The following is a 26,133-nucleotide window of genomic DNA, read 5'->3' on the forward strand; positions in this document are numbered from 1 at the left end:
ATATATTTGCTGATTGATTGTATATCCTCATCAGAGATTTGTCTGTTCCGGTCCTTGGCCCATTTGATGATTGGGTTGTTTTTTCAGTTCTTAGCTTTTTAAGTTCTTTATATACCTTTTCTCTGATATAAGGAGGCTGACTCATAGTGGGGTAGGGAGGGGGAGCATGGGAGAAATAGATGGATTATAGATAGGGAAGAGGGGTAGGAGGGGAAGGGAGGAGGCAGGGAATTAGCAAGGATGGTGGAATGTGATGGACATCATTATCCAAAGTACATGTATGAAGACACAAACTGGGTGTCAACCTACTTTATATACAAACAGAGATATGAAAAATTGTGGTACATATGTGTAATAAGAATTGTAATGCAAAACAAAGTACATGTATAAAGACATGAATTGGCATGAATACACTTTATATACAAAGATGAAAAATTGTGCTCTATATGTGTAATAAGAATTGTAATGCATTCCACTGTCGTGTATTAAAAAAATAAAATCAACTAAATAAAAATGAAAGAAAGAGATGAAAGGCATAAATTACTCCTATGAACCCATGCATCATTTGCAGGAGGTGGCTATACAAACCATTAGAGAAAGCATGAATTGTTTAATTGATGAAGTTAAGGAAAAATGGCCTAGTATATGAAGATAAACTTGGATCCCTACCTTGCACTATGTAGAATCATATTTGTGTTTGTGCATGTAAACTCTTGAAGGACAGAGGATGTTTAATGTGAGTAGTAAATTTACAAATTTAATATAATGAAATGTCATATAATGTCTTTTTGAACCTAGGGCAGGGAAAATTTCTTAAAAAAAAAAAAAACAAAAACAAAACCCCAAAGACACAAAGCATAACATTTTAAAAGCTGCTACAAAAATGCATCAAAATTAAGGATTTTAGTTACATAAAACACTTCATAGTCATAAATACTAGAGCTGCTTGTAATATGGGGGGGGGAGGCTTCCTCTAAATCATAAAGAAAAAGATGAGAAACATGACTTTAGAAATGGGCAACTGACATAAACAGGCAATTTTTACAGTGGAAAACTCCAAAACTATCACACACCTATAGAGGTGCTTACCACCCTGGAGAGTAGAAAATCAGACTGGAAAAAAAAAAAAAAGAAGAAGAAGTTTAACGCCATTACCTCACACACGTTAATACTGGGAAACCCCAGAAAGTTGGACAACGCCTAATTTGCTGTGTGAGGGGCGGGTTAAAGCAAAAGCCACGCCTGGGTCCCGCCCCGCCAGGCCGCTCACGTGCCAGTGCCCCACCCTGCGACCCCAGCGCTCTCCGCCCACGCGAGCTTCCCCTGGGCCCAACGCACGTGGCCTGGCCCTCTGTAAACCTAAGTCAGAGCACTGTGGTTGAGACTGCAGTTCTAGAAGCCACTCAGGATGCTGGGGAACAACAATGGACGAGCCCGCGTCAGGGCTCGAGGCATCACTCAGGGACAAAGTGCCACCAAGGTGGGGCAGGCACCGGCCTGGCCATTGGTATGTAGAAACCAAGGCTGGCCTCGTTTCTTTCCCTCCTGGCTGACTCTAGCTGGACAGTGCTTTCCTCTGTGTTTATCTTCTCTGAGTTACAGCTTTTCCTCTTCACTTTGAGCCTTTCTGTGGTTTCTCACAATTTTTCTTTCAAGGGGTCTTACCTAAGAATGATACTAATGTAGGTTCATTAGCTATGAAGAGGAGGCAAGATGTCAGTGCCATCTACTTTCTAGATTTTAATTACTTGATTTGTTTTTAAATTGCCTGGAAAAAACTGATATACTCTCAGACCATCGCATGGCATATCATCTAATACGATTGCCAATTGGTATATAAAATAAGTAATCTCAAATGCAAGTGTGGTTTAGGTTGAGCTACTGTTGCTTGGGCCTTCACTTCTAGTAGGAATCCTTGGCTGGACTTAGACAACTAGATGGAATTGACCTACAGATAAACAACTTTTGAGTGATGTTAATGACTGTGTATTAGTATTAGAGGCAACATTTTTGACTTAGGCCAAAAGTATTCAATTGAGTAGTCTGTGGTTATTACACTTTTATTCTCATGAAGTGATCTCCTTGTTACTTTCCTCAGTTTTTAGTAGGCCAAGATCTAGTAACTTCTGGAACAAAGAGAAGTAGTTTCTGTGAAAAAGGAAAATGTTAATGTTCTCTCCCTAATTGTTTTGTGAACTAATTTGGGGCCACTTACTTAGAGGGAGTCACCCTCTGGGCTGGTGCATCATATCCTCTGAGCTCAATTTATTTTCATGCCCATGGACCATGGCAGTTTGCGGCCTGTGCATGTCTGTGCCATGTTCCTTCTGAATAGCTTCCTGAGTGGAAAGATCATATCTCTGCTTCTTTACACCTCCACCGTCTTATGCTGTCCCTGGTATTAAAATAAGTTTGATGAGCAGGGAAAACTGACACTCATCCTATCCTTTGTCTACAATGAGCACTCTCTTCTCATCTCTCAAGGGATTTGCCTGTTAACATTTTTTTTTTTCCTAGATCATGCTAATCTAATGCCTTATGACATGATACTGTTCTTATTTTGTGAAACCTTTGGTTTGTGATTAAGTCTGAAAAAAAAATGTTTTTGCCCATATAGCTCACACCAGCTGATTTTAGAGACAATGAAGTGTTCTCTAGCAGCGGCTTCTTGGGACCAAGTAGGATTCCACAGCGAGGTAGGTGCAACTCAGTTCGTTCCACTTAGTTCCAGGCAACTCACATGAAAGAAGACTGACTCCACCAGGCCTCATAGCAGCAGGCTGGCTTCTTTAGCATCCTGTTCTTCTTTTCTTGAGTGATTCCCTTGTCAGATTCCTTTGGGACTCCCTAAGGCAGAGTCTGCTGCTAAATTTTCTGAAAGTGTTTGGTAGACGAGAATCCACAGACACGAAGAAGCCAGTTTTCTGATTCTTTCTGTTCATGGAAGAATTTTGAAAAAAAAATTATAAAAATTCTTATGGTATATAGAGGCTGAGAATATGTCTCAGTGGTAGAGCACTTGTCTAGAAAGTACAAGGCCCTGGGTTCAGTCCCCAGCATGCCCCCGCCCCCCCTTACACAAAATCCTATGGTTTATAAATGCCAATGATGTCACCTTACAGAGATGGTAGAAACTCGGTAGTATGCCTCCCATGGTTGGCCTCCTCCCTCCCCACCTATGTTAGATGTCACTGCTTGGTGGTAGTTGTCTTCTCTGCAAAGTCAGATGTGGTCTCAGTATACTTGTCCACATGCTACTCCAAGTAGCCACACAATGCCAGTTGGTGTGCCTGATGTGTTAGTTTGTTTGGGCTGCTATAACAAAGTCACACAGACTAATTAGCTTTAACAACAGAAATTTATTTTTTCATAATTCTGGAGGTTTGACATTTGAGATAAAGGTGTTGGCACAGTTGGTTTCTTCTCAGGCCTCTCTCCTTGACTTGTAGATGGCCACCTTCCTAGACTCACATGTTTCCTCTCTGCATTTCTGTATCCTAATTCTTTCTCTTATGACATCAGTCATATTGGACCTTAATGACCTCACTTTAATTTGACCCTCTCTTTAAAAATCCTATCCCCAAATACAGTCACATCCTGAAGTACTGGGGATTAGAACTTCAGCATATAAATCTGGTGGGGGACACAGTTCAGCCCATAACCCAGTGCAACCTGTTAGCCATCTCCTTTGTTCTGACCACAGAGTGAAGTGATAGATTTCTAACAAATGTGTAAGTCTAGGTTCCCCCACACTCTTGAGAGTCTGGTCCCCCATTCATTTCCTGACTGGCTCGATAGCTCTTGGTTGAGTTTTCCAGTGCTGCTTGGTATCCCCTGTGTGATCTGAACTCACACAACTGAATGTGCTGCAGGAGCCCGGAAGGCCTGCCCAGAGTGGCAGCGCAGTAGGCCCAGCATACCACCACTGTTCAAATAGTGCACCAACCTGGGATTTTCTGTCCACATCTGCTGCCCATTGTTCTGAATAGCAAGTCACGAAAACCCTTAATCCTTTGAGAGCATATTGAATTTTTGTTTATTTAAATTGTAGTAAAATACATATAACATTTACCATTTTACCTATTTTTAAATGAACAGTTGAGGATACTGAGTCTGTTGGTATTGCTGTGCAGTCATCATCATCATTCATCTCTAGAAATTTTTTTTTCATTTTGCAAAATTGAAACTCAGTACACATTAAACAACAAATCCCCAAACCTCTTTTCCCCTAGCCCCTGACAACCACCATTCCATGGTACCTTGATGTTTTAGAAACGGTTCAACATCTTGTGAAACTAAGATCAATGAATGATATGGACAATCTAGTGAGGGTAATAGATATTTAAAAAAATTAAATGAACTTTGTGATTCTCTTGAGGGACTCAGACTGCACTGAGGAAGGTGTGGACAGCAGTTTTGAGCTGGTGGCAGTGCCATTTGGGAGAACTGCATACAGTGAGAATATCATAGGGTGGGTCAAGTCAGAGTCCTAAGGACTATTAGTCCTGTTACTTTTCAGTGATAACCTGTATTTTTGATGGTTTATTTTATTTATTTTTATACGGTGCTAAGGATTGAACCCACTGCTTCACACCTGCTAGGCAAGTGCTCTGCCACTGAGCTACAGCCCCAGCCCGACAATTTTGATGTTTTAAAGTCATCCCCAGAATTCCCAAGGCACATCCAAAAAGTCAGCACCTTTTGTACTCACTTAAACAGTATTCATTTCAAAACAGATTTTAATTTCATATTTTCTAGAAACTGATTATGATAGGCTCCAAGGTAAAACATGGCTTTCATTCTCTTGAGGAATGATCTACAATAAAGACAAATTGCAGTGTTCTGGGAAGTTTCTCTTTTCACTGGGAAAGGTGAGAGGTTCAGCCCTTTCTGTGCAGAAGTTGGTGTGGGCAGTCCTAGCCTGTAGCTCTGCAGGGTGTTACCCAGGAGCTAAAGGAGAGCTGCCATCTGCAAATAAGTGTGGGATAGGGCATAAGGAGATAAAGTTTTCTCCTTAGTCAAAGAGGAAGTCTACAGTATTATAAGTGCTAGTACTAACTCAGTGCCTCTTATTTCTAAAAAAATATTTCAAGCTTTCTTTTCAGATTTTAACTTTTAGGCTAAAGGCTTCTGTATAGTCATGCATGTTTTCAGCAATGTGGGCAAGTTTTGTTAAAAACCACAAACATCTGAGTTTTGAATGTGGATGCATTTTTGATATAGTAAACCTAGTATCATTAGAATGAAATATATTACTGTGTTCTCTACATTTTTTAGATAATAATGGTTTACCTCATGGTGATGTTGAAAGTACCTTTGTGAAAAGAAATGTGAAAATGAGACAGAACTTCATGGATCTAGGCATCTGTACCAGAGAGAAATTGGCACATGTGAAAGATTGTAAAACAGGTACCCAGTCTTTATGAAGCTTACTTGTACAAATATTACCAAATCTTGCTTAAGGAAATTCTACCCCTTGACCTAAAATAAATGAGTTCATATACTCAATAGATACTAACTGAATATTTGCTGTGTTCAAGGCAAGTCTAGAGGCTTTACAATATTTAGCCTTAATTTTGTTTAGTTAATAGAAATGATGTTTTCCACAACAACAGATCTCATTTTGGGAAAAGATATTCTCCTGATTCTTGAGTTGTGGCTGAAAATGATGCTTCTTCTTTTTCTTAACCCTTTTCCAGTATGGGGAATAATAGTGTTTTGGACTTAAGCCAATGTGGGCTATTTTTTTTTTACCCAGATTCCAGGCTCCCCCTGAAATTGCACACACATTTGTGGGCATATATGCTTTCTGGGAAATAGGTCTGTTATTTTCATTGGGTTCTCAAATGGTTTTGTGGCTTCCTCCTTACTTATGCAGATCAATGTTTTTCAAACTTTTGTATAAAACCAAGGCAGCTAATGGAGAAATAAATGTATTATTACCCAGCAAACACACAAAACACACATAGTGGCCCAGCAAACACACAAAACACACATAGTGGAAGCAAAACTTTCATGAAATAGTGCTTACCCCTACTTCACACCAGGCACTCTGGTTCATTCTGTTAAATTCTAGTCTTTTTCCTTTTTTTTTTTTTTTTTTTGTATTTTATTTAGAAACAGGATCTCACTGAGTTGCTTAGCACCTCACTTTTGCTGAGGCTGGCATTAAACTTGTGATCCTCCTGCCTCAGCCTCCTGAGCTGCTGGGATTACAGGTGTGCGTGCACCATGCCTGGCAAATTTATCTTTTCATTGAACATATTATCCACTTCACGTTTTATAACTGTAGCACTAATAGGGCTGGCTGCTATCTGTAAACACTGGTGTAGATGATCTCAAAGGTCTCCCAGCTCTGACATTCTAGTTTGACTTCTCTTTAGTCCATTTATATGAGCAGCTAAAATATGTTGTCATTTCCTCAGGATCTGGGTGAACAAAAGAAAGCCTTCCTTACCTAGAATAGCATAATGACTCCTTGCTACCACCAGTTACATACCACAGAATGAGGAAATGCTAAGGCACACATGACAACTTTTCTTCCTCACCACTTTGGGGCTCATGTTTCCACTTTCTCTATGAGAAAGGCAAAATAGTGCCTATTTGGTATTGTTCTTTTCTAAAGGACAAACACTGGGTGATTCCCTATAAGGAGCTGAGAAGAAACTCCTTAGTATCCTCTTAGATTTTGTCCTGGGGAAATATAAGTCAGCCTGAGCATTACCTGTGCCCTGGCCATCCCTGATTTTGTCCTATAGACATTTCAGATGTGAATAAAAATTCCTATAGGGGAATGACATTCCTGGAAGCACACATGGCTTCCATGTGTCTGCAGAACCCCGCCCCCTTCAGATCCTGTCTGTTTTTGGACAGGAAAGGTACAGTTCCTTCCTCTCTTCCAACACTCCCCTCCCTCTCTAAGGCTCTTCTTTGGGACTTGAACAGCAGTCTAACCATTAATGGAATTTTTCCAGGATTTTTAGGAGTATTGTTAACTTTTGATCATCTGGTTTCCCGGAGGTTGGGGGTTGTAGTCATGCTCAGAACCATACAGTTTCTTTGAAAATGAGAGCCGCATAATTGCAGAGCAGCATATGAGAATATTACTCCAGTCGATTTGAATTGCAGAGAATAAGAGCTGCAAGGCAGGTGGAAGGAAGGTGGGGTAGTTAAATTCAGATGCTTCTCTTCTCCCAAGTCATGAATGTCATTGTTTGCTCCTGACTTCCTCTGAGGCCCGCTTCACACACCATTCACTCTAAATTCCAACACAGTTATTAGGCTGCAAGTTTTAGAGCTTATCTTTTGTCATCAAACAAAAATCCTTGCTTTATGCAACTACTGTGCACATGCAAACTAATTTTCAAATGATGTGATTAATGTTAACAGTGATTTTTTTTGTGTGTGTGTGAAAGAGTTGTTTTTTGTCTTCCCTAGGTTCCAGTGGAATACCTGTGATGTTGGTTACAAATCTCTTTAATTTAGATTTGCCCCAGGACTGGCAGCTATACCAGTACCATGTGACATATATTCCAGAATTAGAATCTAGAAAGCTCAGGATTGCTTTGCTTTATAGTCAAAGCATACTTTCCAACAAAGCAAAAGCGTTCGATGGTACTGTCCTTTTCCTCTCACAAAAGCTAGAAGAAAAGGTATAGTATGGTTATTTTGTGGAGATTTATGTGTGTTTACACATGCGTGTATGTACTTACTTTCCTGTTCCCTTGCTTGAGAGCAAAAAAGACTTACTAGTAAAAATGTCATTGGTAATTGATTTTTTAATTAAGAAGCTGGTGATCTGGCATCTTAAAAAATAAGAACTCTTGGGCTGGGGATGTGGCTCAAGCGGTAACGCACTCGCCTGGCACGCGTGGAGCGCTGAGTTCGATCCTCAGCACCACATAAAATAAAATAAAGATATTGTGTCCACTGAAAACTAAAAATAAATAAAAAATTATCTCTCTCTCTAAAAAAAAAAAAGAACTCTAAGTGTCCTTGAAATTGGCATCCTTTTAAGAACTTTTCCCCAAACAAGCAAGACTTTAAGAAACACCAGCTAGCCTGTGGCTTCAGAGCTTTAAATTTATTGTTCTTGTTTTCATTCCTGCACAATTGTGCCTATGTACCCAAATAATTTCACATCAGTCTCTGAATCTAAAACTGTCAGTTCTTTTCTGACTTGCTCCATTGTATAAATGTGAGTTATTGCTTTCAATTCTGAGTATTTAAAAAATGTGACCACTGGAAATGGCAGTTGAATATTTCATATTTTTTCTCCATTTTTTAACACTTTCAATCCTAAAAGAAAGATATTGACTTTTTAATCATATGCTTTGTTCTAAAATGATATTTAAAACTTGCTACCAAAAAACCCAGTTTTTCATATGAAGAGGTAAAACAGAACACGGGATTAAAGCTTTATGCTGCTGGCCCTAGGGAAGTTTAATCCTTTAGTTCAATTTTTTGAGCATATGGGGCTAATAGCATACATTGAAACTTCTAGCCAATAAGCAAATCTGTGAGTTTCCTTAAGAAATGCATTTCTGAGATTCTTGGTTTCTTTACCCTTTTATGAGATCCTGAGATTTGTAGGAGTTACTTGAGTAATTATTTTGTCTGGAGGTGGGACTTTAAAATTATATCATACGGTTACTTTTTTCTTTTTTTTTTGGTGGTGCTGGGGATTGAAACCAGGCCTTGTGCATGCTAGGCAAGCACTCTGCCAGCTGAGCTTTATCCCCAGCCCCCTATATCACACAGTTAAATCTAGTAGTTTAAGAAGTCTGGATCTGTAAATTCGGAAACATTATTACTCCCCATAAGTCCTTATTGGTTGGTTCCTTCAATACTTTGTTCTATGAGCAGATGTTGTTAGCATGCTAATACAGTTTCTCATAATTAAATTTTGTACCTCATGTGTATTATTATTAAAGATCATCTTGCTCTCATAGATTCATTTTAGCAATAGCTTAGAGTTTTAGGTATGTTGACATTATTTTATAGGACCCATGAATGATCTGGCTTGCTTTAATTGTACCTAACCAAAATGGACAAATTTTGCTGTGCAGGTGCTAGGATTAAGTTAGTGCTGCTCATTTTTCATTCAAAATGAGCATGTGAATTAAAAGAGAATAAAATCATGGCATTTGCAGGTAAATGGATGGAGTTAGAGAATATCATGCTAAGTAAAATAAGACAATCCCTAAAACACAAAGGCCAAATGTGTTCTCTGATAAGTGGATGCTGATCCACAATGGGGGAGGGGGAACATGGAAGGAATGGATGAACTTTGGATAGGGCAAAGGGGAGGGAGTGGATGGGAGGAGACATGGGAATAGAAAAGATAGTGGAATAAGATGGACATCATTACCCTAGGTATAAAGATGAAGAAATGAATGGTGTGACTCTACTTTGTGTACAACCAGAGAGATGAAAAATTGTGTTACATTTGTGTATTATGAATCAAAATGTATTCTGCTGTCATGCATAACAAATTAGAAAAAATAAATAAATTAAAAAATAAAAAAAAAAAACAAAAAAAAACAAAATGAGCATGTGATATGAGTCAAACACATTTCTGTCCGTGGGGGCGGAGTCTAAGGAGGAGGCCAGTGGCAAAACAGAAGATTAAATACATAATGTGTGACAAATCAGGCCTGTTTGTTTCATATCCAGACCCAGGTGATGCCAGGTTTAACAGTGTGTCGAGTGTCCTCTTGTTCCTTATCAACATATGACTTGCCACCCAGTTACTGTGAAAAGGGTCCCAGCAATGAAGCTGTGATTCTCACTTCTTTTCCTGGTCCTAATATCGATTTAGGCTTAACCCTGCATCTCTGCCAATCCTCACACATTTCCTGGTATGTAGTGTCATTGAAGAGCCACTCCACAAATTCACTCTCTGCATCCCCAGATGGTGTAGTTCTCAAAGTCCTGCTCAGCTGCCATCTGGCCTTTCTGTGTTCTCCAGACCCACACTGTGCACCTACAGCCACAACTGATGGGGTTGCTATCATGTCATATCTGCTTGCCACTCTCATACACTTATGAAGTGCCTACTTTGTGTTTGGTAGTATTATCATTGATTTCTCAAAAATTTCTAAGTTATTACTAAAGTTACAAATAAATATACAGTGCAAGGAAGAATAAGTTCCTAAGTACTAATTAATATTTTGATTATGCTAACATTTACTAAGTGTTAAGTACTATGCTTGGTTATTTTTAAATTAGCTCCAGCACTCCTCTCTTGAGAGGAGCAGATCTACACCTTATTCCTAATCAGCAGCTGCTACCCCACTCCTGCTATTATGCCGACCAGACTTCATTGAAATTGTGGACTGTTCACTCTGCCAGGCTCTTAGTAACATGATTTCATTTAATCCTCTCATCAATTCTGGAGCCTGAGAGGTTCAGTATCTTGCCCCAAGGTTGATGTACAGAGCTTGATGAAAGGCAAGCTCACTCCTCATAGGATACTTTAGTGAGAGTTATTTAGATTCTTAGATAGGGTTTGGATCATTGATGTGGACAATGAGGAAGGGCATTCCTAGTGAAAAGGGGCAAAGACGCAGTGATAGGAAGGAAGGGTTGTATTTTAGAATATGATAAGACCTGTGCATTGTCCTATTTAGTCTTTACAACAACCCTGTGGCATAAGTTAGGCTTACTCCTGCTTAAGAGATGAGAAAAGTTCTTAAACAGTTGCTTGCTCCAGGTTCACACAAGCTGTAAGAGGCAGTGAATTATGGTATTTCTGCTTCCACATCATGTGCACTTCAGCTCTGTGGTTAATAGTGGTATTGACACAGCTGAAATAGATTAGAGACTTGCTGGCATAGATGCACTAAGCCTCGCCAATTGATTAGATGGTGGATGGAGGAGGAGAATAAAAGTTCACTCTGAGGTTAGCAGCCTGGGGACTGGAGGGTGTGGGTCCAGTAACAGATGTAGGAAGTGAAGGAGCAGTTGGTGTTTGGTGAGGGAGGGGCAAGGGGGCTGAGGAGTTTGATCTTAAGTGGCTGCTGGGAATTGCACTTCCTGAGACCATCTGCTGCCACCTCCCCTTAACTCCTCACCTCCACATCCTTTGTTGTCTGTAATCCTTTGTCCTGAAGTCCCTGCAGTGTTTTGAGAACTGCACACCCCTCCTGCCTACCAGACTTTTCCTGATATTGATGAGCTCTTCCTGCAGCTGTTCTGATCTCTGTACAATTTTGTGTGAGGCAAGAAATCATCTCAATGAAATATGCCATCCCCTGGGAAAGGTCCATTTCTTTTTGTTTCCAGACCTTCATTTAACCTAAAAGTGGTTAAACTACACTGTAACTGTAGAAAAAGGCATTTATATAGAAATATGTAAATGTCTGCTGATTAGCTTACTTTTAATTCATTGCCCTTCTCAAAAATCCCTGAAGGCTGATTGATGTTTATTGACTGATTTGTGAACTCTTTTATTTCATAAGCCTGCACAGAGTCCTGTCTGGTTGAAGTAACTTTCGGTTTAGTTGGGGAGCTGTGATAGAAATCTAGTCAGGCATTCATCACATTGCTATAACACCAGTTCAGGCTACAGAAGAACTCAGGGGATTTCTCCAGACCTTCCACAATTTTTAAAATCAGATTTCCTATCTGTTCTAACTTCTACCACTTTCTCTCCTACCCTCATCCTCACTTTCCCTATTGTCATTCTGTTTTGCTTTCTTTTCTTTTTGCTTTAGGAATAAACTCATGAGAGACTGTGTTCTGGAATCTGTGAACTTGGGAGAGGCAAGTCAGTCCACTAATAGGCTGCTTCTGGGCATACACGAACCCTCCCAAAGTGGGTGCATTGTGGACTCTTGCATATGTGAAATTTTCTTGGGAGAATGTAACTAACTTATTTCAGACTCTTGAAGTAATTTGCTACCCATCTTCCCCCTCCCCTCCTCCCCACAGTAAAGGTCAAGACCCAATTTTTGTGGAATTCTTTTTGGATCAAATCTTTGAGCCATGAGCCTGGCTTTGACTCTCCTTCAAGAATTTGGAGAGCAGAAAGATGTGTTGCTTTCTTGGGATCAGTAAGACACAGGGGGTGGGAAAGAAAAACCCCTTTAAACTTAATGTGATGATTAGATTACTACTCATAGCTAACACCTTCATTTTTCTTTTTGTTAATGCATATTGAATTGTGATGATTTTATCATATCTGCATTCTGCACACTTAGGGATAATCTGTAGAGTGCATTTTAAGTACCTCTTTTTCCAGGTCACAGAATTATCAAGTGAAACTCGAAGAGGTGAAACTGTAAAGATGACTGTCACTCTTATGAGGGAGCTGCCATCAAGCTCCCCTGTGTGCATCCAAGTTTTCAATATCATCTTCAAGAAGTAAGGCACTTGAAATGTGAATTTAATCTGGGCTAATGGCACCTTTCAGCATGGAGTCTGGGATTAAAATGGTCAACCACATGGTAGGCAGTGTGCCCCACAGTGCTGTATTGAGGGCAGGTCTTCACATACTTTTCAGGTACACAAGCAGCCATGTGCCACACAGTCATCACAGCCTCCCCTTGGCACAGCCATCGTTATCCAAGATCGTCCAGGTTGAGACATAGAATTGGAGGGTAACTGCCATCTCATTGGCAGCAGGGAGGGTGCCCTTTGCTTTTATTTCTTGAACCTGTTTCCACTCCTGATTCCCTGACTGAAAAGTTCACTATATTTGACTTACTTAACTAAAGGTCCTATTTTACTCGTCATTGGTTGATGTGGGATCTAAAAAGCTTTCTGCTTTCTGCTTTTGCTCCAGTGTATACACATGGGGCCAGAAGGAAGGCCACAGTGAGGTTTTTCAGTGTTCTTCAGACTGTTCTAAGGATCAAGTGTTCCAAAGTCATCTTGAGACTAGAGTGGAATTTGTTAAGTATAGATTTCCTGGCTCCTCGATGGACCTGGTAAACAGAATTTCATGAATGGGACCCCCTAAATCCACATTTTCAGCACAATTCCCATAGGACAAGTGGATACTGTAAAGTACGCGAGCCACTTCGACATTCTGCTAGTGTGGAACTTTAAGATGAGCCATTCAGAAATCTTAGGTTCCATCCCCTTTGTTCAATAGCAGCCTCTGGAAAGGATGAAGATAGGGAAGTTTGGGGTTTTGCTGAGTAGTAGGGTCACGAAAAGGAACTTCCCCCACACAGATGCACTGTTTCCTAATGCTAGTCAGATGTCTTGGGCAGTCTCCTTTGGTCATAGCTGGGCCTTGGTACACTGCTACACAGCAGTTCTTCAGAAGCCCAGCTGGCATGTGCCCTCTAGCTGACAATTGGAAGGTTCTTTCCAGTGACAAAGCTTTTCCCCTTATGCTTTCTATTCCTCCATCCTCACTGGAGGGCCCTGGTGTACCCTTACGTCAATTCCCATTTTCAGGTAAGGAGGCCAAGGCTCAGTGGTGTTTGGCATCCCAGATCACAGAGTTGGAATACTTGGATTCCGACCCAACACCTTGTACATCTCTCTCACACACTGACAACCTCATATCAGTGATGTGTCAGGTTCTGGGAATAACATGGCTTGTTGCTGAAGAGGTATTTGGCGGCACCTGGGGAGCTTGAGCAGCCTCAGCAGAAGCAGCTGCCTCCTCTCAAAATGGGAAACAGGCCAGAAGAGCCTTCAGACATGGCTTGCCTCACTCCTTCCAGCCAGTCTGAATGTTAATGACCAGATGTAGTGGTAAATGACCGCCTAGTCATCATTGCAGTTAAGTCCACACAGATAAAAATGATTTCAGTCATCATTCTCAAATGTGAAGAAGTGAGAGTTCTTATATAGACACTTTCATATATTCAGTATCTAAATGTTCTACAGCTGTAAGAAAAAGACCTCTGTATGTTCTATGTGTTTTTTATTACATTCAGCATGAGTACAAACTTAGAATTATACTGTTATTGACTAATATTTACCAAAAACTAAAAAAAATATATACTTGCAGGATCTTAAAAAAGTTGTCTATGTACCAAATTGGACGGAACTTCTATAAACCTTCAGAGCAAGTGGAAATTCCCCAACACAAGTAGGTTTATTTATATTTTCTTTTCCCCTGAAATGTTTATAAGGTGAGCAGTATAATTTACATTGACCATTATGCCTCCTCTGAGTCTTTCTGTGATATGAAATGTAATGAATTTTTATAATCTTCAAGGGTTTTTTGTTTTTGTTTTTTTAATAGAGTGGTGAATGTGAACCTTGAGCTAGGAGCCCATTTTTTTCTATTAGTGTACAAGATCATTATCATAAATTCTAGAGGGAATTCAGAAACTGAATTTTCTGTGTCAAAAGTAATACTGAAAGCAGAATAAGCTGTATTATGTCATAACACTTAGCTGGTGCTCTGAGCTTTTGTTGAAAGGAACCTAGTGCAGCCAGGGTGATTGGTGTGAAATCATCAGATAAACAGAGGGCAGACAGAGAAGTCAGCTAAACTTCCCTAGAGAAGGGTTGAGCCATCCTGAACACTTGGAGAATGAGTTTTACCCTGAACTGGAAATGTAGTGCTTCAGGGAGCATCAGGCCATGGGTTGAACTGGTTGGTACTCACCTCTCCAAAATGTTGTGGTCAGGCTAAAGACAGAAAGGCCACTGGTAGCCCAAAGACAGATAATCAAACAAGGGGAGAAGAGCATAAAGGACAGAATCAGGTGGAGTGATTGAAGTGCTGGCAGGTAGAGACAGCGATGCTGCTAAGCATCGTACAATGTCCTAAATATGTGTTTACTCTAAATATGTATTTAAGGACACATCAGCTAAAAACAACTTAAGTTTTAGTCAGCAACTGGAAGAAATCAGACTAAAGAAAAAAATTACCTCTAGAGAATTAGAATGAAAAATCATTTAAAAATCTTTACTGTTTTTCTGTTCTAACATCTTAAATATTAATTTTAAATTTTTTTCTTTTTATCTGTTTTTGCAGATTATCCCTTTGGCCTGGGTTTGCTATTTCTGTATCATACTTTGAAAACAGGCTCCTGCTTAGTGCTGATGTGAGTTATAAAGTCCTCCGGAATGAGACTGTTCTGGAATTCATGACTGATCTCTGCTACAGAACTGGTGTGTCTTGCTTCACCCAGACATGTGAGAAACAACTAATAGGACTCATTGTCCTTACAAGGTAAAAGTCTACATATAAGTGAATCTTCTCCAGAGAATGAATTATCTATGGAGTTTGGCAACAGGAAGTTCATTGGAGCTTAGGTTGGAGCACAGGTCTGATCAATTTGTTTAGAAGACTTGGCTGTTCTCAAATTGTCTTGAGTTAGACTTCCTTATGTGTCATTGTCAACTTTCTCAAACTGACATGATCCAAAATTCTCATTCTGTTCTCCCCACTCCAAATTCTGCCTTTTAAGTTTCCATCTTCACGAAGTCCAGCTCTGATCTTCCTGACACCTACACTTGCCCCCTCAGTTGAAACTGTTTATTGCACTTCCTTAGAGCCATCCCTTATGTCCATTTTATTGAATTTTATTATGTTATAGCACAGAATGTGAAGTCCGTGCCTCACCTTCTTCAAAAGATTCTGAGGTCTTTTAGGCTGAGACCATATTTTGCTTCTTTGCAGATTTTTCTATGTATAATTTGCCAACAGTGCACATTGAATTAAACGCAGGCAGATTAAATGACTTTCTAAGTACTAAAAAGCTCACCATATACTGATGCCAATCCAAAAAGGGTTTTTAAATTTTTATTTTTTATTTTTAAGGGACATACTAGCTTTCTCCTTTTCTGTCTTGGAATTTCCTCCTAAAGTTGTTTTTCTGGTTGCATAGCAGAGGGGTGGGATGGTTGAATTGTCTTATCCTCCTGTCATGATCTTGATGGATTAGTTTATCCATGCTCCTTCAGTCATCTTGTAAGGTGCCCAGAGCTCTGGAGAAACCTGCCTTGGAGGTTTCTGCTCACAGGTTGGGGTATTTGAGAGGACATTCCAAGCCCTTCTCCTGGAGGGGAGAAAGAGCTTAGAATGATCCTAGCTGACCTGTTCTGCAGCTTTGCCAAGGACCAGCCCAGATGGGAGGTTAAGCAGGGTGCTACAACTGCTGATCAGTCGGCCTGCATTGGTGCTTTTTACCAGAAAGACAATCTGGGAGCTCAAAAAATCTGAGTGACACCTGAAGCCAACAGAAAAGTTTTGAGCAATGCTTCAGCATTCGAACATTGAAGAATGGTTTACCTGAATGTACAGCGTTTTAATAGTGAGCAAAACAGATTGCAGTCTAATGACTTTCTTGTGAGTTTCGTTGGAATTTAGAGATCTTCCTGTGTACTGATAAGTTAATGCTCTTCTCAGCTTTTATCTAAGAAGAGCATTAATTAAAACAAGAAATAAGTGACTCTTAAGTGTTTCTGTGTCTTAATTTCTGATATTCTGGAACATATTTTATACTTTGAATTAAAAGTGTGATGGAGTAACTGCTTAGCTGAGATGACTTGGAAACTTTATTAAAAGGATTTTTTCCATTTGCCAGATACAATAACAAAACCTATCGACTTGGAAACTTTATTAAAAGGGTTTTTTCCATTTGCCAGATACAATAACAAAACCTATCGCATTGATGACATTGACTGGTCTGTGAAGCCCACACATACTTTTCAGAGGCGCGATGGCTCTCAGATTACTTATGTGGATTACTACCAGCAGGTAGGTATTTTCTTTTCCTCTTAGCTTAAAGAGGTCTCCCTATTCCTTTGCAGTCTGTCAAGTCCACTGAATTGTTAGGGGGAGTCTGCCTCATACATAATTCTCTGTTTTCTCCTGTCCCTTCTCCTCCATTCCCACCATCCTGGGTTGACTGAGATGCTTATCACATCTCCTTCTGTCCTTCTTTTCGTAGTCTGAGGCCAAGTGCTGTGAGGCATACCTGTGATCCCAGCTACTCAGGAGGCTGAGGCAGGAGGATTGCAAGTTCAAGGCCATCCTGGGCAACTCAGCATGTCTTGTCTCAGGGGCCAAAAAACATTGAGCTGGGGATGTAGGTTAGTGATAGAGCCCCCCAGGTTCAATCCCCAGTACCAAAAATAAAATAAATCAAAAACATATATCTGATGATGTCACTTCCGAGCTCAAAACATTTCCATGGCTCTTTATTGCCTTAGGAACCAAATGTCAGCTCTTTTGTGGAATTTCCCAAGCCCTTCATGACCTGGGCCATTCCCTGCATTTCCAGCCACATCTCTTACTTCTTCCCATCCTTCCCTGTGCTCTTCTATACTAGTAGTTTGTGTGTACTTAACTCAGTTTATCCGCTATGCATTTTCACACATCTTCCTGGGTACCTCTTCACAGCCCAGATGAACACTAAACACCTTTTAGTACTCAGCGTGGCCATCAGCTCTCACGGAGGCCCCAGGGCACCCTTCCCAGGACTCCCTTCCATGACTTAGCTACATTGGGTCATCTGAGTCAGGATGTGAGTGGTCTGACCTCCCTCCTGGACCTTGGGCTCTCCCAGGGTTAGCATAGTTCACACACTCGAGAAATATTTACTGATGGAATCTTATGCTGCCTGTGGAGGCTGTGTTCTCAGTGATCACAATTAGGAAGCCCCCACCCCTATCTTCCATGTTTTTGAATGTATAGTCATTCAGGTCTCTAAAGTCTCACAGATGTATTAAAAGACAAACAGACGACCACAACTACAAAAAAACCAGAAACCCTTCCTCGATCTTTCTTCACCTTCAGGGAAAGTTAAGGTTACCTTCATTGTTAGCTAACTCTGGAAACTTGTCTACGCTAGCTCCAAGCCCCCCTTCAGTTCTTCCTTCCAGAAATGTCACAGTCTGGTATCTGACTCTGTTACTGTGGAAATAGCTCGACAAAGGTCAAAATCAGTTGCCCTTCTTATCCTACGCAGCTCTTAGTGGCTTTTGTTTTTCTTTTCTCACCAGTAATTACTTTGCTGTATTTTTACTTTTCAGTTGACAGATAGTTACACATTTTTATGAGGTGTAGAGTGTGATGTCTTGATACATTCATACATGTGTCCTGGAGATCATTCTGCTAAGTGAAATAAGGCACAGAAAGACAGAAACTGCATGCTTTCACTCATCTGTGGAATCTTGAACAGTGGAGCTCATTGAGCTTCTAGAGAGTGGAATAGTGTGTACCAGAGGCTGCAGGGGGCAGAGGACAGCTGGGTGGGAGGTAAGGGGAGAGACGGTGGCACAGTGTCCCGGTCACAAGGAGTAGTAAGTTCTGGTATTCTACACAGAAGGTGATTATAGTTAAAATATTGTATTATTTCAGAAGCCTTTGATGCCTGCCTTCTTTCACTTCCTGGGTCCCATCCTTATGGTTCTCTGTTTAGGGTTCAGGTTGTTCTCTTATCTTGCTTTGATGATTTTCTCCCTTCTTCTGCCTCAAAAAGAAGCATCATTCACCATGATTCTCTCACACAGGATCTTTTTTTTTTTTTTTTTTTTTTTTTGTATTTTGAGACTGCTCAAATATAGTATTTTTGCCCTGTCCTCATTCCCAGGTTTCATATTCATATCCATTTCCAGAACATGTTTGCATGAATATCCTGCAGCCTTCTTAGACTCACATAATTCACACTGAATTGATTTTCTTTCCCATTCCTGTTTCTCTTTGGGAATTCTGTATCTCAGAAATCATTTTGCTTTCTTCCTCATTTTCACTTTCACCTCCTTTTCACTTGTCTCCAGAATGAGTTCTGCCTCTTTTATCCTTGAACTCTCTCTGGAACCATCCCTGCCTCCTCAGCCTGTCCTCACTACAGTAGTGCAGGACCCCTCATGGATTCCCCTCTGGGGTAGGTATTGCAGTCACCCTTGGTGGTCTCTGCCTCAGCTCTCTCCTCACCACAATCCAGCATTCTCACTAGCATCTTTCTGAGATCTTTCTGAGGCACTGCCCAGAAACGTGGTTAAGAGCATAAACTTAGATAAGAAAGTGTTGGCACTAGCTATATAATTTTGGGCAAATCACTAAACTTGAAGGTTAGTTTGGGGAACTGACTAAACTCATTGTTAAGGGACTTTGTCTACTTTCATTGCATAGTGTAGTGTTCAGTAGGATAATGGTGTGTGATGCCTGCACACTGTGAGCCTGGGTGGACACCCCACCCCCACTTGCCACCTACCCCTTCTTCACTCTAGTATCATGGAGTCTGGCCTCATCCCACCTTTTAGCTCAGCTCTCTCAGCGCCCCCACCAGGCATCCTGCTGTTATCACCCCATGCATTCTCTAGACACTGAATGGATGTCAGTCTTGGTGCAAGCTCACTAGACACCTGCACAAAGCCATCCAGTCCCTTCTCCCTCCACCACTGCATCAGGATCAAATGTCGTCTCATGGATGTTGCTTTCTGCCACACAGGAGAGCTGGCTCTTCTCTCTCTAAGCTCCTGCACTATGCCTCACAATGTTTTTAGAACACATTTTTCTAGTAAGACAGGGATGGCTTTTGGAATCCTGGATACGTAGTACTGGCAAAGCATCTTGGGCCAAAAATGTGCTGTTTTTGTTTATTTAACCCATGGTTTATTAAACATTTAGGTATTTTTCCTGCATCATTAAATTTGTTCTTACTTGAACAGATGTATTTTGTGATTTTCTGAAGAAGGAATCTTGGTAAAAATCTCTTTCTTCTTTTTTTTCTTTTTTTTTTTGTAGTGAGTTGTGCTCTATTGCATATATATTGTAACTAGGGAGAGAAGAAACAAAATTGTGTCTTCCTCTCTGTCCCAAGAAAGGAACATTAAATTATTAGCTTCCTTCCTTCCTTCCTTCCTTCCCTCCCTCCCTCCCTCCCTCCCTCCCTCCTTCTTTCCTTTCTTTCTCTCTTTTTCTCTCTCTTACTTTCTGTTTTTTTTTTTTTTGTAGAGGGGGCTGAACCCAGGGATGCTTTACCACTGAGCTACATCCCCAACCCTTTTCATTTTTTATTTTGAGACAGAACCTTTCTAAATTGCTAAGACCAGCCTTGAACTTGTGATCCTCCTTCTTGGCCACCTGAGTTACTGGGATTATAGGCCAACACCATTGCACACAGCATGTAGTCAGTTTTCAAAGTGGAAGACATTATTATATCATGAAAAGAATATTTTTAAAAGCTAAGAAACTGGGCAAGGAAAAAGGTAAAATCTGCCTTAGGCAGCAACTTTGGGGGTGGAGTTCTTTTCTGTGCTCCATCTAAATATAACTTTTTTTTTTTTTTTTTTTTTGTGGTGCTGGGGATTGAATCCAGGGGCTTTGTGCATGCAAGGCAGGCCTAAATATAACTTTTTGCTGTACATTGCCCAGCTTTACATGAGGTATTTCCAGGGACTGTCCCACTTCCACATATTCTTCAAGGCCTTTCCTTGGCACTTCCTTTCTCCTGAAGCCTTCCCTGGTATACTGGCCCAGGGACACAGTTCTAAGAGGTATATCAAGCAGATCGAAGGGATAAATCCTGGGCTAGGCTAACTTCCAGTTATGATGCTTGGGAAAGTTGTTTAATCTCTCACAGCGTTTCCTTATCCATGGAGGGGATGATGATAGCATGTAATTGCCAGCTTTGTTGTCAAGATTAAATGAGGAAAATCATTTGCTTAGTGTATCATTACTTGTGCTTCTCCATTTACAGATGAGTAAAGGTGAGGACTCTGCCTCTTTTGTCTTTGTATTGCCTGCAGTTTCTGGAACATAGGAAGCATGCCATGTGCACTGAATCAGTGAGGTCATGCATAAAGACTCTTGATAAAGGCTTCTCCAAGCTTTTTATCCACATCGTTAGTTGTACTCACCACTTTAAAATATGATTTCTGAGTTGCTTTTTAAATTTATTTTGATGACTAAAATTCCTTATCAAAATATAAAAATGCATCTTACATCCTTAATTATAATGCCCAGGCATTTTATAAATTATAATTCTAGTTCTGTCACTAGTGTCCAGTAAATTGTACAGAAAATGGGTGTTAATTGGAACCTTTGTCATTGAAAACAAACTTTTGGGATGATGAGAATGTTTGAAATTCAAGTTTAGGAAGGGAATGAGTGGGGTATGCATTGACAGTTGGCAAACCAGACACCGTGCTAGAGGTTTACCTAGCATACCTCTCACCTACTGTTATCCTCATTCCATAGAAGAGGGAAGGTGAGTAACTCCCCCAGTGTCACAGTCCAGGTAAATGGAGGAGCTGGGGATCAGATTCCCATTTGTTGGATTTCTGGGCTGATTTCTTATAACATCATACCAGCCTGAATGTTAAAGATGGGCTTGCTTTTTTGAGAAATCTGAAGTCTACTCAGTATAACGCTTGCCCTCATCTTGTGTATAGACATTTTCAGATTGAACACGGAAGTTTAGAAGCAGTTGTTTAATCATGGGGCAGGGAACCTCAGTCACAGATAATGGAAATGCTTGTTTTCAGTCAGCCCCAGGGGATCACTGGATTATGTATAGAACCAGCTGGAGGCAATTCTGAATCTGGAAGAAACCCAGAGAAAGTAGGGTAATGACTTTTAAAAAACAGTGTTGCATTTTAAGAGATAATTAAAGGAATAAAACTGACCCTCAGATGTAAAAGACAAGTTCTAGTAATAAGTTGTGAGGAGCAGAAAGCCTTGGGTTTTTTTTTTTTTTTTTCCCCCTCCACTGAAAAGATATGCTTATATATTCATCTGGGGATTTCTTTGTTGCTTATGAGTAAGGATGCACTGTTTCCACATTGACCTTTTTTCTCATTAATTTTGCATTTTATAGCAATATAATATTACTATATCTGACCTAAATCAGCCAGTGCTTGTTAGTCTGTTGAAAAGCAAGAAAAATCACAACACTGAGGCTCCAATTGTCCACTTGATGCCTGAGCTCTGCTTTCTAACAGGTAACATTTATGTTTTATAACTGTCAGGCTCCTAATCACAGTCTTCTGAGCCTTAGCAATGGGCAGAACCTTGCCAAAGCACTAATTTAACTCATGAAGGATGGGCCTTTTAAGGAATTTATCCAGTAGTAAAGACAAATGTGAGGATGGAGAGCCTTTGGAATCTATTTCATTTATCTCATGTATTTCACTTGTTACTTTGTTGCAAAGTAGGCCTCTATATTTTCCTACAGCAAACATGCTCTTTTCTGTTTTTTTAAATTCACTAGTATAGGAAGCAGTATGACTTTGATTTTTGTCATATGTTGTTAGCATGATTCCAAAATGATCCTTAGTTTCTTCTTGCATTAGCTTCCACAAGGTAATCCTCACCATATACTAGAATCTGAATAATTATCTCCAGTACTTCTAGTAATGTTTATCTAATACAGTACAGCTAAGAAAGGAGGACTTTCTATTTTTTATGTATTTGTATTGCTTAAATCAGTTATTTTATACACACACACACACACACACACATTTTGCAGTTACAAAAATAGGACTTAATCTTCGAATGGAGGGATGCTCATTCCTGGTTGTAGTGTCATATTGTAGCCCACCTTGTTGGTCATGAGCCACATGAGTTTATTGGACACTTGAAATGTGATGAGCTACATGGAGAGACTGAAGAAGGTTGTGCTGCAAATGCAAAATACAAAGAAAGAGGAAACTACTTGAGTAATGAATTTTATATGCATGTAGAAATGATAATATATTGAATATACTGGGTTAAGTAATTCATATTACTTGAAATAATTTCATCTATTTCTCTTGGGCTTTTTAAACACAGCTAATAGAACAACTTTAATGACATGTAGTTTGCATGGGACAGTACTGTCCTAGTGAATCTGATTCAGTTTAAATGGAGGAGCTTCAGGTGTGTTTGAGATAGACTGGGGCCACAGCGTCTGCTCATGTTCCCACACTGTATTTGTTGACACTTCGTAGGCTTGACTGACCAGGCAACCTCTGATTTCCAGCTGATGAAGGCCGTGGCTGAAGAGACGCGGCTCAGTCCTTTGGGCCGGCAGCAGCGCTTGGCCAGGCTTGCTGACGACATCCAGAGGTACTGGATCACCTTACTGAGGCTGCGTGTGCCCTGCCTAAGCCAAGTGTGTAGAATTGGATGATGTAAATGATGCTTCATTCTTTAGGCAAACATTTCATTTGTTGATTCAGAGAAAGTCCCTTTTGAAATGTGTTGTTTGGAGCCCAGAGATTTCATGCAAAATGCTCAGGAGTAGTGAGTTGAAGGGAAGAGGTGGGAGGCCGAGCTGGAGGGGCAGCACCACTGCAGTTAGACAGCTGTGCTTGCACATGTTTAACGAATTGAGGTCTGGGGAATTTTTTATGTAAAGAGCTATAATCTGAAATAAACAAACAAAAAACTTAAAACAAAAACAGAAGATAGCCAAAAACCCTGACAGGCTTCCAGTATTCAGGGTCAGGAGTGGCCTCAGGAGCTGGAACTGTAAGCTTTTACTACATAGACTTTAAATTTCAAGTGCCTTTGTCCTTTTGTTCAGTCAATCTGATTCTCAGACTGTGTCCCTGCCCTTATTTACAACGGTGTGGTGCAATGTGTGATGAGAGAATTGTGCTCCTTCCTGGGTCTCCTTTCTGATATCCTAAAATTGTGCTATCTCATATTATAGTCCTGTGTGGCTCTTGGGCACTTGAAATGTGGCAAGTAAACGCATCCTCAATTGATAATATTTTGGATATACTAAGTTACATGTTGTATGTTTAACAAATAATTTCATTTGTTACTTTTTAACCTTTTTAATGTGGTTCCTAGAAAAATTAAAATTGTATTTTTATTGGGCCACATTGTTGTAAAAATGGTCATTTTCCTTCATTATTTATTATTTATTTATTTACAGAATCGGGGATGAAACCAGGGCCTCACACATGCCAGGCAAATGCCCTGCCACTGAGCTATATTCCCAGCCCTTTATAATTTTTTTTTTTTTTATTTTGAGATAGAGTCTTACTCAAGTGCGACCCTGGCAGGTCTTAAACTTAGGTTCCTCCTGCCTCAGCCCCCTGAGTAGCTGAGATTACAGGTACACCACTGCCCCTGGCCAAACAATTAATTTTCTTTTTTTTTTTTTTTTTTAAATTTTTTTTTTATTGGTTGTTCAAAACATTATAAAGCTCTTCACATATCATATTTCATACATTAGATTCAAGTTGGTTATGAACTCCCAATTTTACCCCAAATACAGATTGCAGAATCACATCGGTTACACATCCACATTTTTACATAATGACCTATTAGTAACTGTTGTATTCTGGCTACCTTTCCTATCCTCTACCATCCCCCCTCCCTCCCCTCCCATCTTCTCTCTCTACCCCATCCACTGTAATTCATATCTCTCCTTGTTTATTTTCCCATTCCCCTCACAACCTCTTATATGTAATTTTGTATAACAATGAGGGTCTCCCTCCATTACCATGCAATTTCCCTTTTCTCTCCCTTTCCATCCCACCTCATGTATCTGTTTAATGTTAATCTTTTCTTCCTGCTCTTCCTCCCTGCTCTGTTCTTAGTTGCTCTCTTTTTTTAAAATTAAAAAAAATAACAACTTACAGAAGAATTTGGATACGAATATAAACAAATTGAGAGAAATAACTCAATAATTATTTGTTAACAGATGAATCATATTTAGTGAATGATGTGTATTTTTAAAAATATTTGCAAATGCACATGATACTATTCTTTTTCAGAAAGTGTTATAGTATTATAAATCATGTTTTATAATTTTTTCATTCAAAGGTTTTCTGGAATGTTTCCATCTGATAATTGTGCATCTCTGTTATCAGGCTAGTAGCTTTGTAGTGTCCATTTTATCACATACTTTTTAAATTTATTCTGGACATACCCTGACTTAGGTCTACTGGAGAAATTCCCCTCTATCCCTTATTCTGGGCTGTGGATTATTTCTCCTGATATATCCTCCTGCCACCTTTGAGTAATGCCACTTACCTTATCCCATTTCTTGCCCAGTTATAGCCTTGTCCTCCCACTTTGGGAAGACAGTATATGAAGCAAAAATAATTAATTCAAAGGATTCAGTGTGACCAGATAAGACATAACCTTAATGGATGGACCTAATGAGCTGTCACAGAATGACAGTGGTTCCAACCTCTCTAAAGAGTGAGGTGGAGCAGGACACAGCAGTACATTCCTATAATCCCAGTTGCTTGGGAGATTGAAGCCTGAGGCAGGAGGATAACGAGATCAAAGACAGCCACAGCAATTTAGCGAGATGCTGTCTCAAGATAAAAAGGAGATCTGGTCTCAAAATAAAATAAAATAAAAAGGATGTGGATGTGGCTCAGTGGCTACGAGCTCCTGGGTTCAATGCCTGGTATCAAAAAAAAAAAAAATTGAGGTGGAGGCTTAATAGTGATACAGAGGTGTGGATCTCATAATATCCTGTGAGTACCTGGCTTAGTGTATGCTGGATACTGTGTCAGAGACTGAAGACAAAAGTCAGGAGCTTAAAGCACAGTAGAAATTACCCCATATCACAGCATCATCAGATTAAAGCATAACCTATGATTAAAGCTTATTAAGTTATAAGCCAATGTCTAGTCAAGCATGAAAGACTGTCATTGTTAGTAATATTAATATTCTTCTTCCATCCACTCTCAAGCTACTGAATCAGATATTCCTAGAAGACCTCTTCATGTCCAGAGGCCCCCAAATGACTTCTTATTAACACATTAGTTATTGGAAATAACATCTACATTTACTGAGCATATAACATGTGAAAGTCATTTTCCATATATTGTCATATTTAATCTTTTACGTCAGCTCTCTGAAGTAGCTATTTTTGTTATCCCAATGTTTTGCCAGTAAAGTAACTAATACTTTGAAAGATTTAAAAATTTGCTAGAGATCACATATAAAGGTTAGACCTAGGATCTGGGGTTGTGGCTTAGTGGTAGAGCACTCGCCTAGCATAAGTAAGGCACTGGCTTCAGTTCTCAGCACTACATAAAAATAAATAAATGAGATAAAGATATTGTGTTCACCTACAACTAAAAAAAAAGTTAGAAAAAGAAAAAAAGGTTCAACCTAAACCCAGGCTGGCCTGGCTTGAGAGCTCATTTTTCTAACCAGTGTGCCCCACTGGAAGCCCTTTCCCACCCCTGCATCTCTCAGATGGGTATGCTTGTCCTGTAATTCTTTAGGGGGGAACGGGGGATGAGTCA

The 26,133-nt window shown here is 40.0% G+C and overlaps 1 protein-coding gene across 1 annotated transcript in view; it reads left to right on the forward strand.

Annotated features, from left to right (window-relative positions):
- The first annotated feature begins 1,408 nt into the window (after positions 1-1,408).
- Positions 1,409-26,133, forward strand: part of Piwil4 (piwi like RNA-mediated gene silencing 4) — a 44,678-nt gene continuing 19,953 nt past the window's right edge. Inside the window, exons 1-10 of the mRNA XM_046462385.2 lie at positions 1,409-1,507; positions 2,618-2,696; positions 5,278-5,409; positions 7,438-7,652; positions 12,245-12,366; positions 13,973-14,053; positions 14,951-15,148; positions 16,567-16,678; positions 21,747-21,870; positions 22,858-22,975. Coding sequence (XP_046318341.1) covers positions 1,409-1,507; positions 2,618-2,696; positions 5,278-5,409; positions 7,438-7,652; positions 12,245-12,366; positions 13,973-14,053; positions 14,951-15,148; positions 16,567-16,678; positions 21,747-21,870; positions 22,858-22,975 — 1,280 coding nt within the window. The remainder of the gene's footprint in view (positions 1,508-2,617; positions 2,697-5,277; positions 5,410-7,437; positions 7,653-12,244; positions 12,367-13,972; positions 14,054-14,950; positions 15,149-16,566; positions 16,679-21,746; positions 21,871-22,857; positions 22,976-26,133) is intronic.

This window comes from Marmota monax, unplaced genomic scaffold (genome assembly GCF_021218885.2).
Source record: "Marmota monax isolate L192 unplaced genomic scaffold, Marmota_monax_Labrador192_F-V1.1 WCK01_AAM20220418_F8-fsc00104, whole genome shotgun sequence".
NCBI lineage: Eukaryota > Metazoa > Chordata > Mammalia > Rodentia > Sciuridae > Marmota > Marmota monax.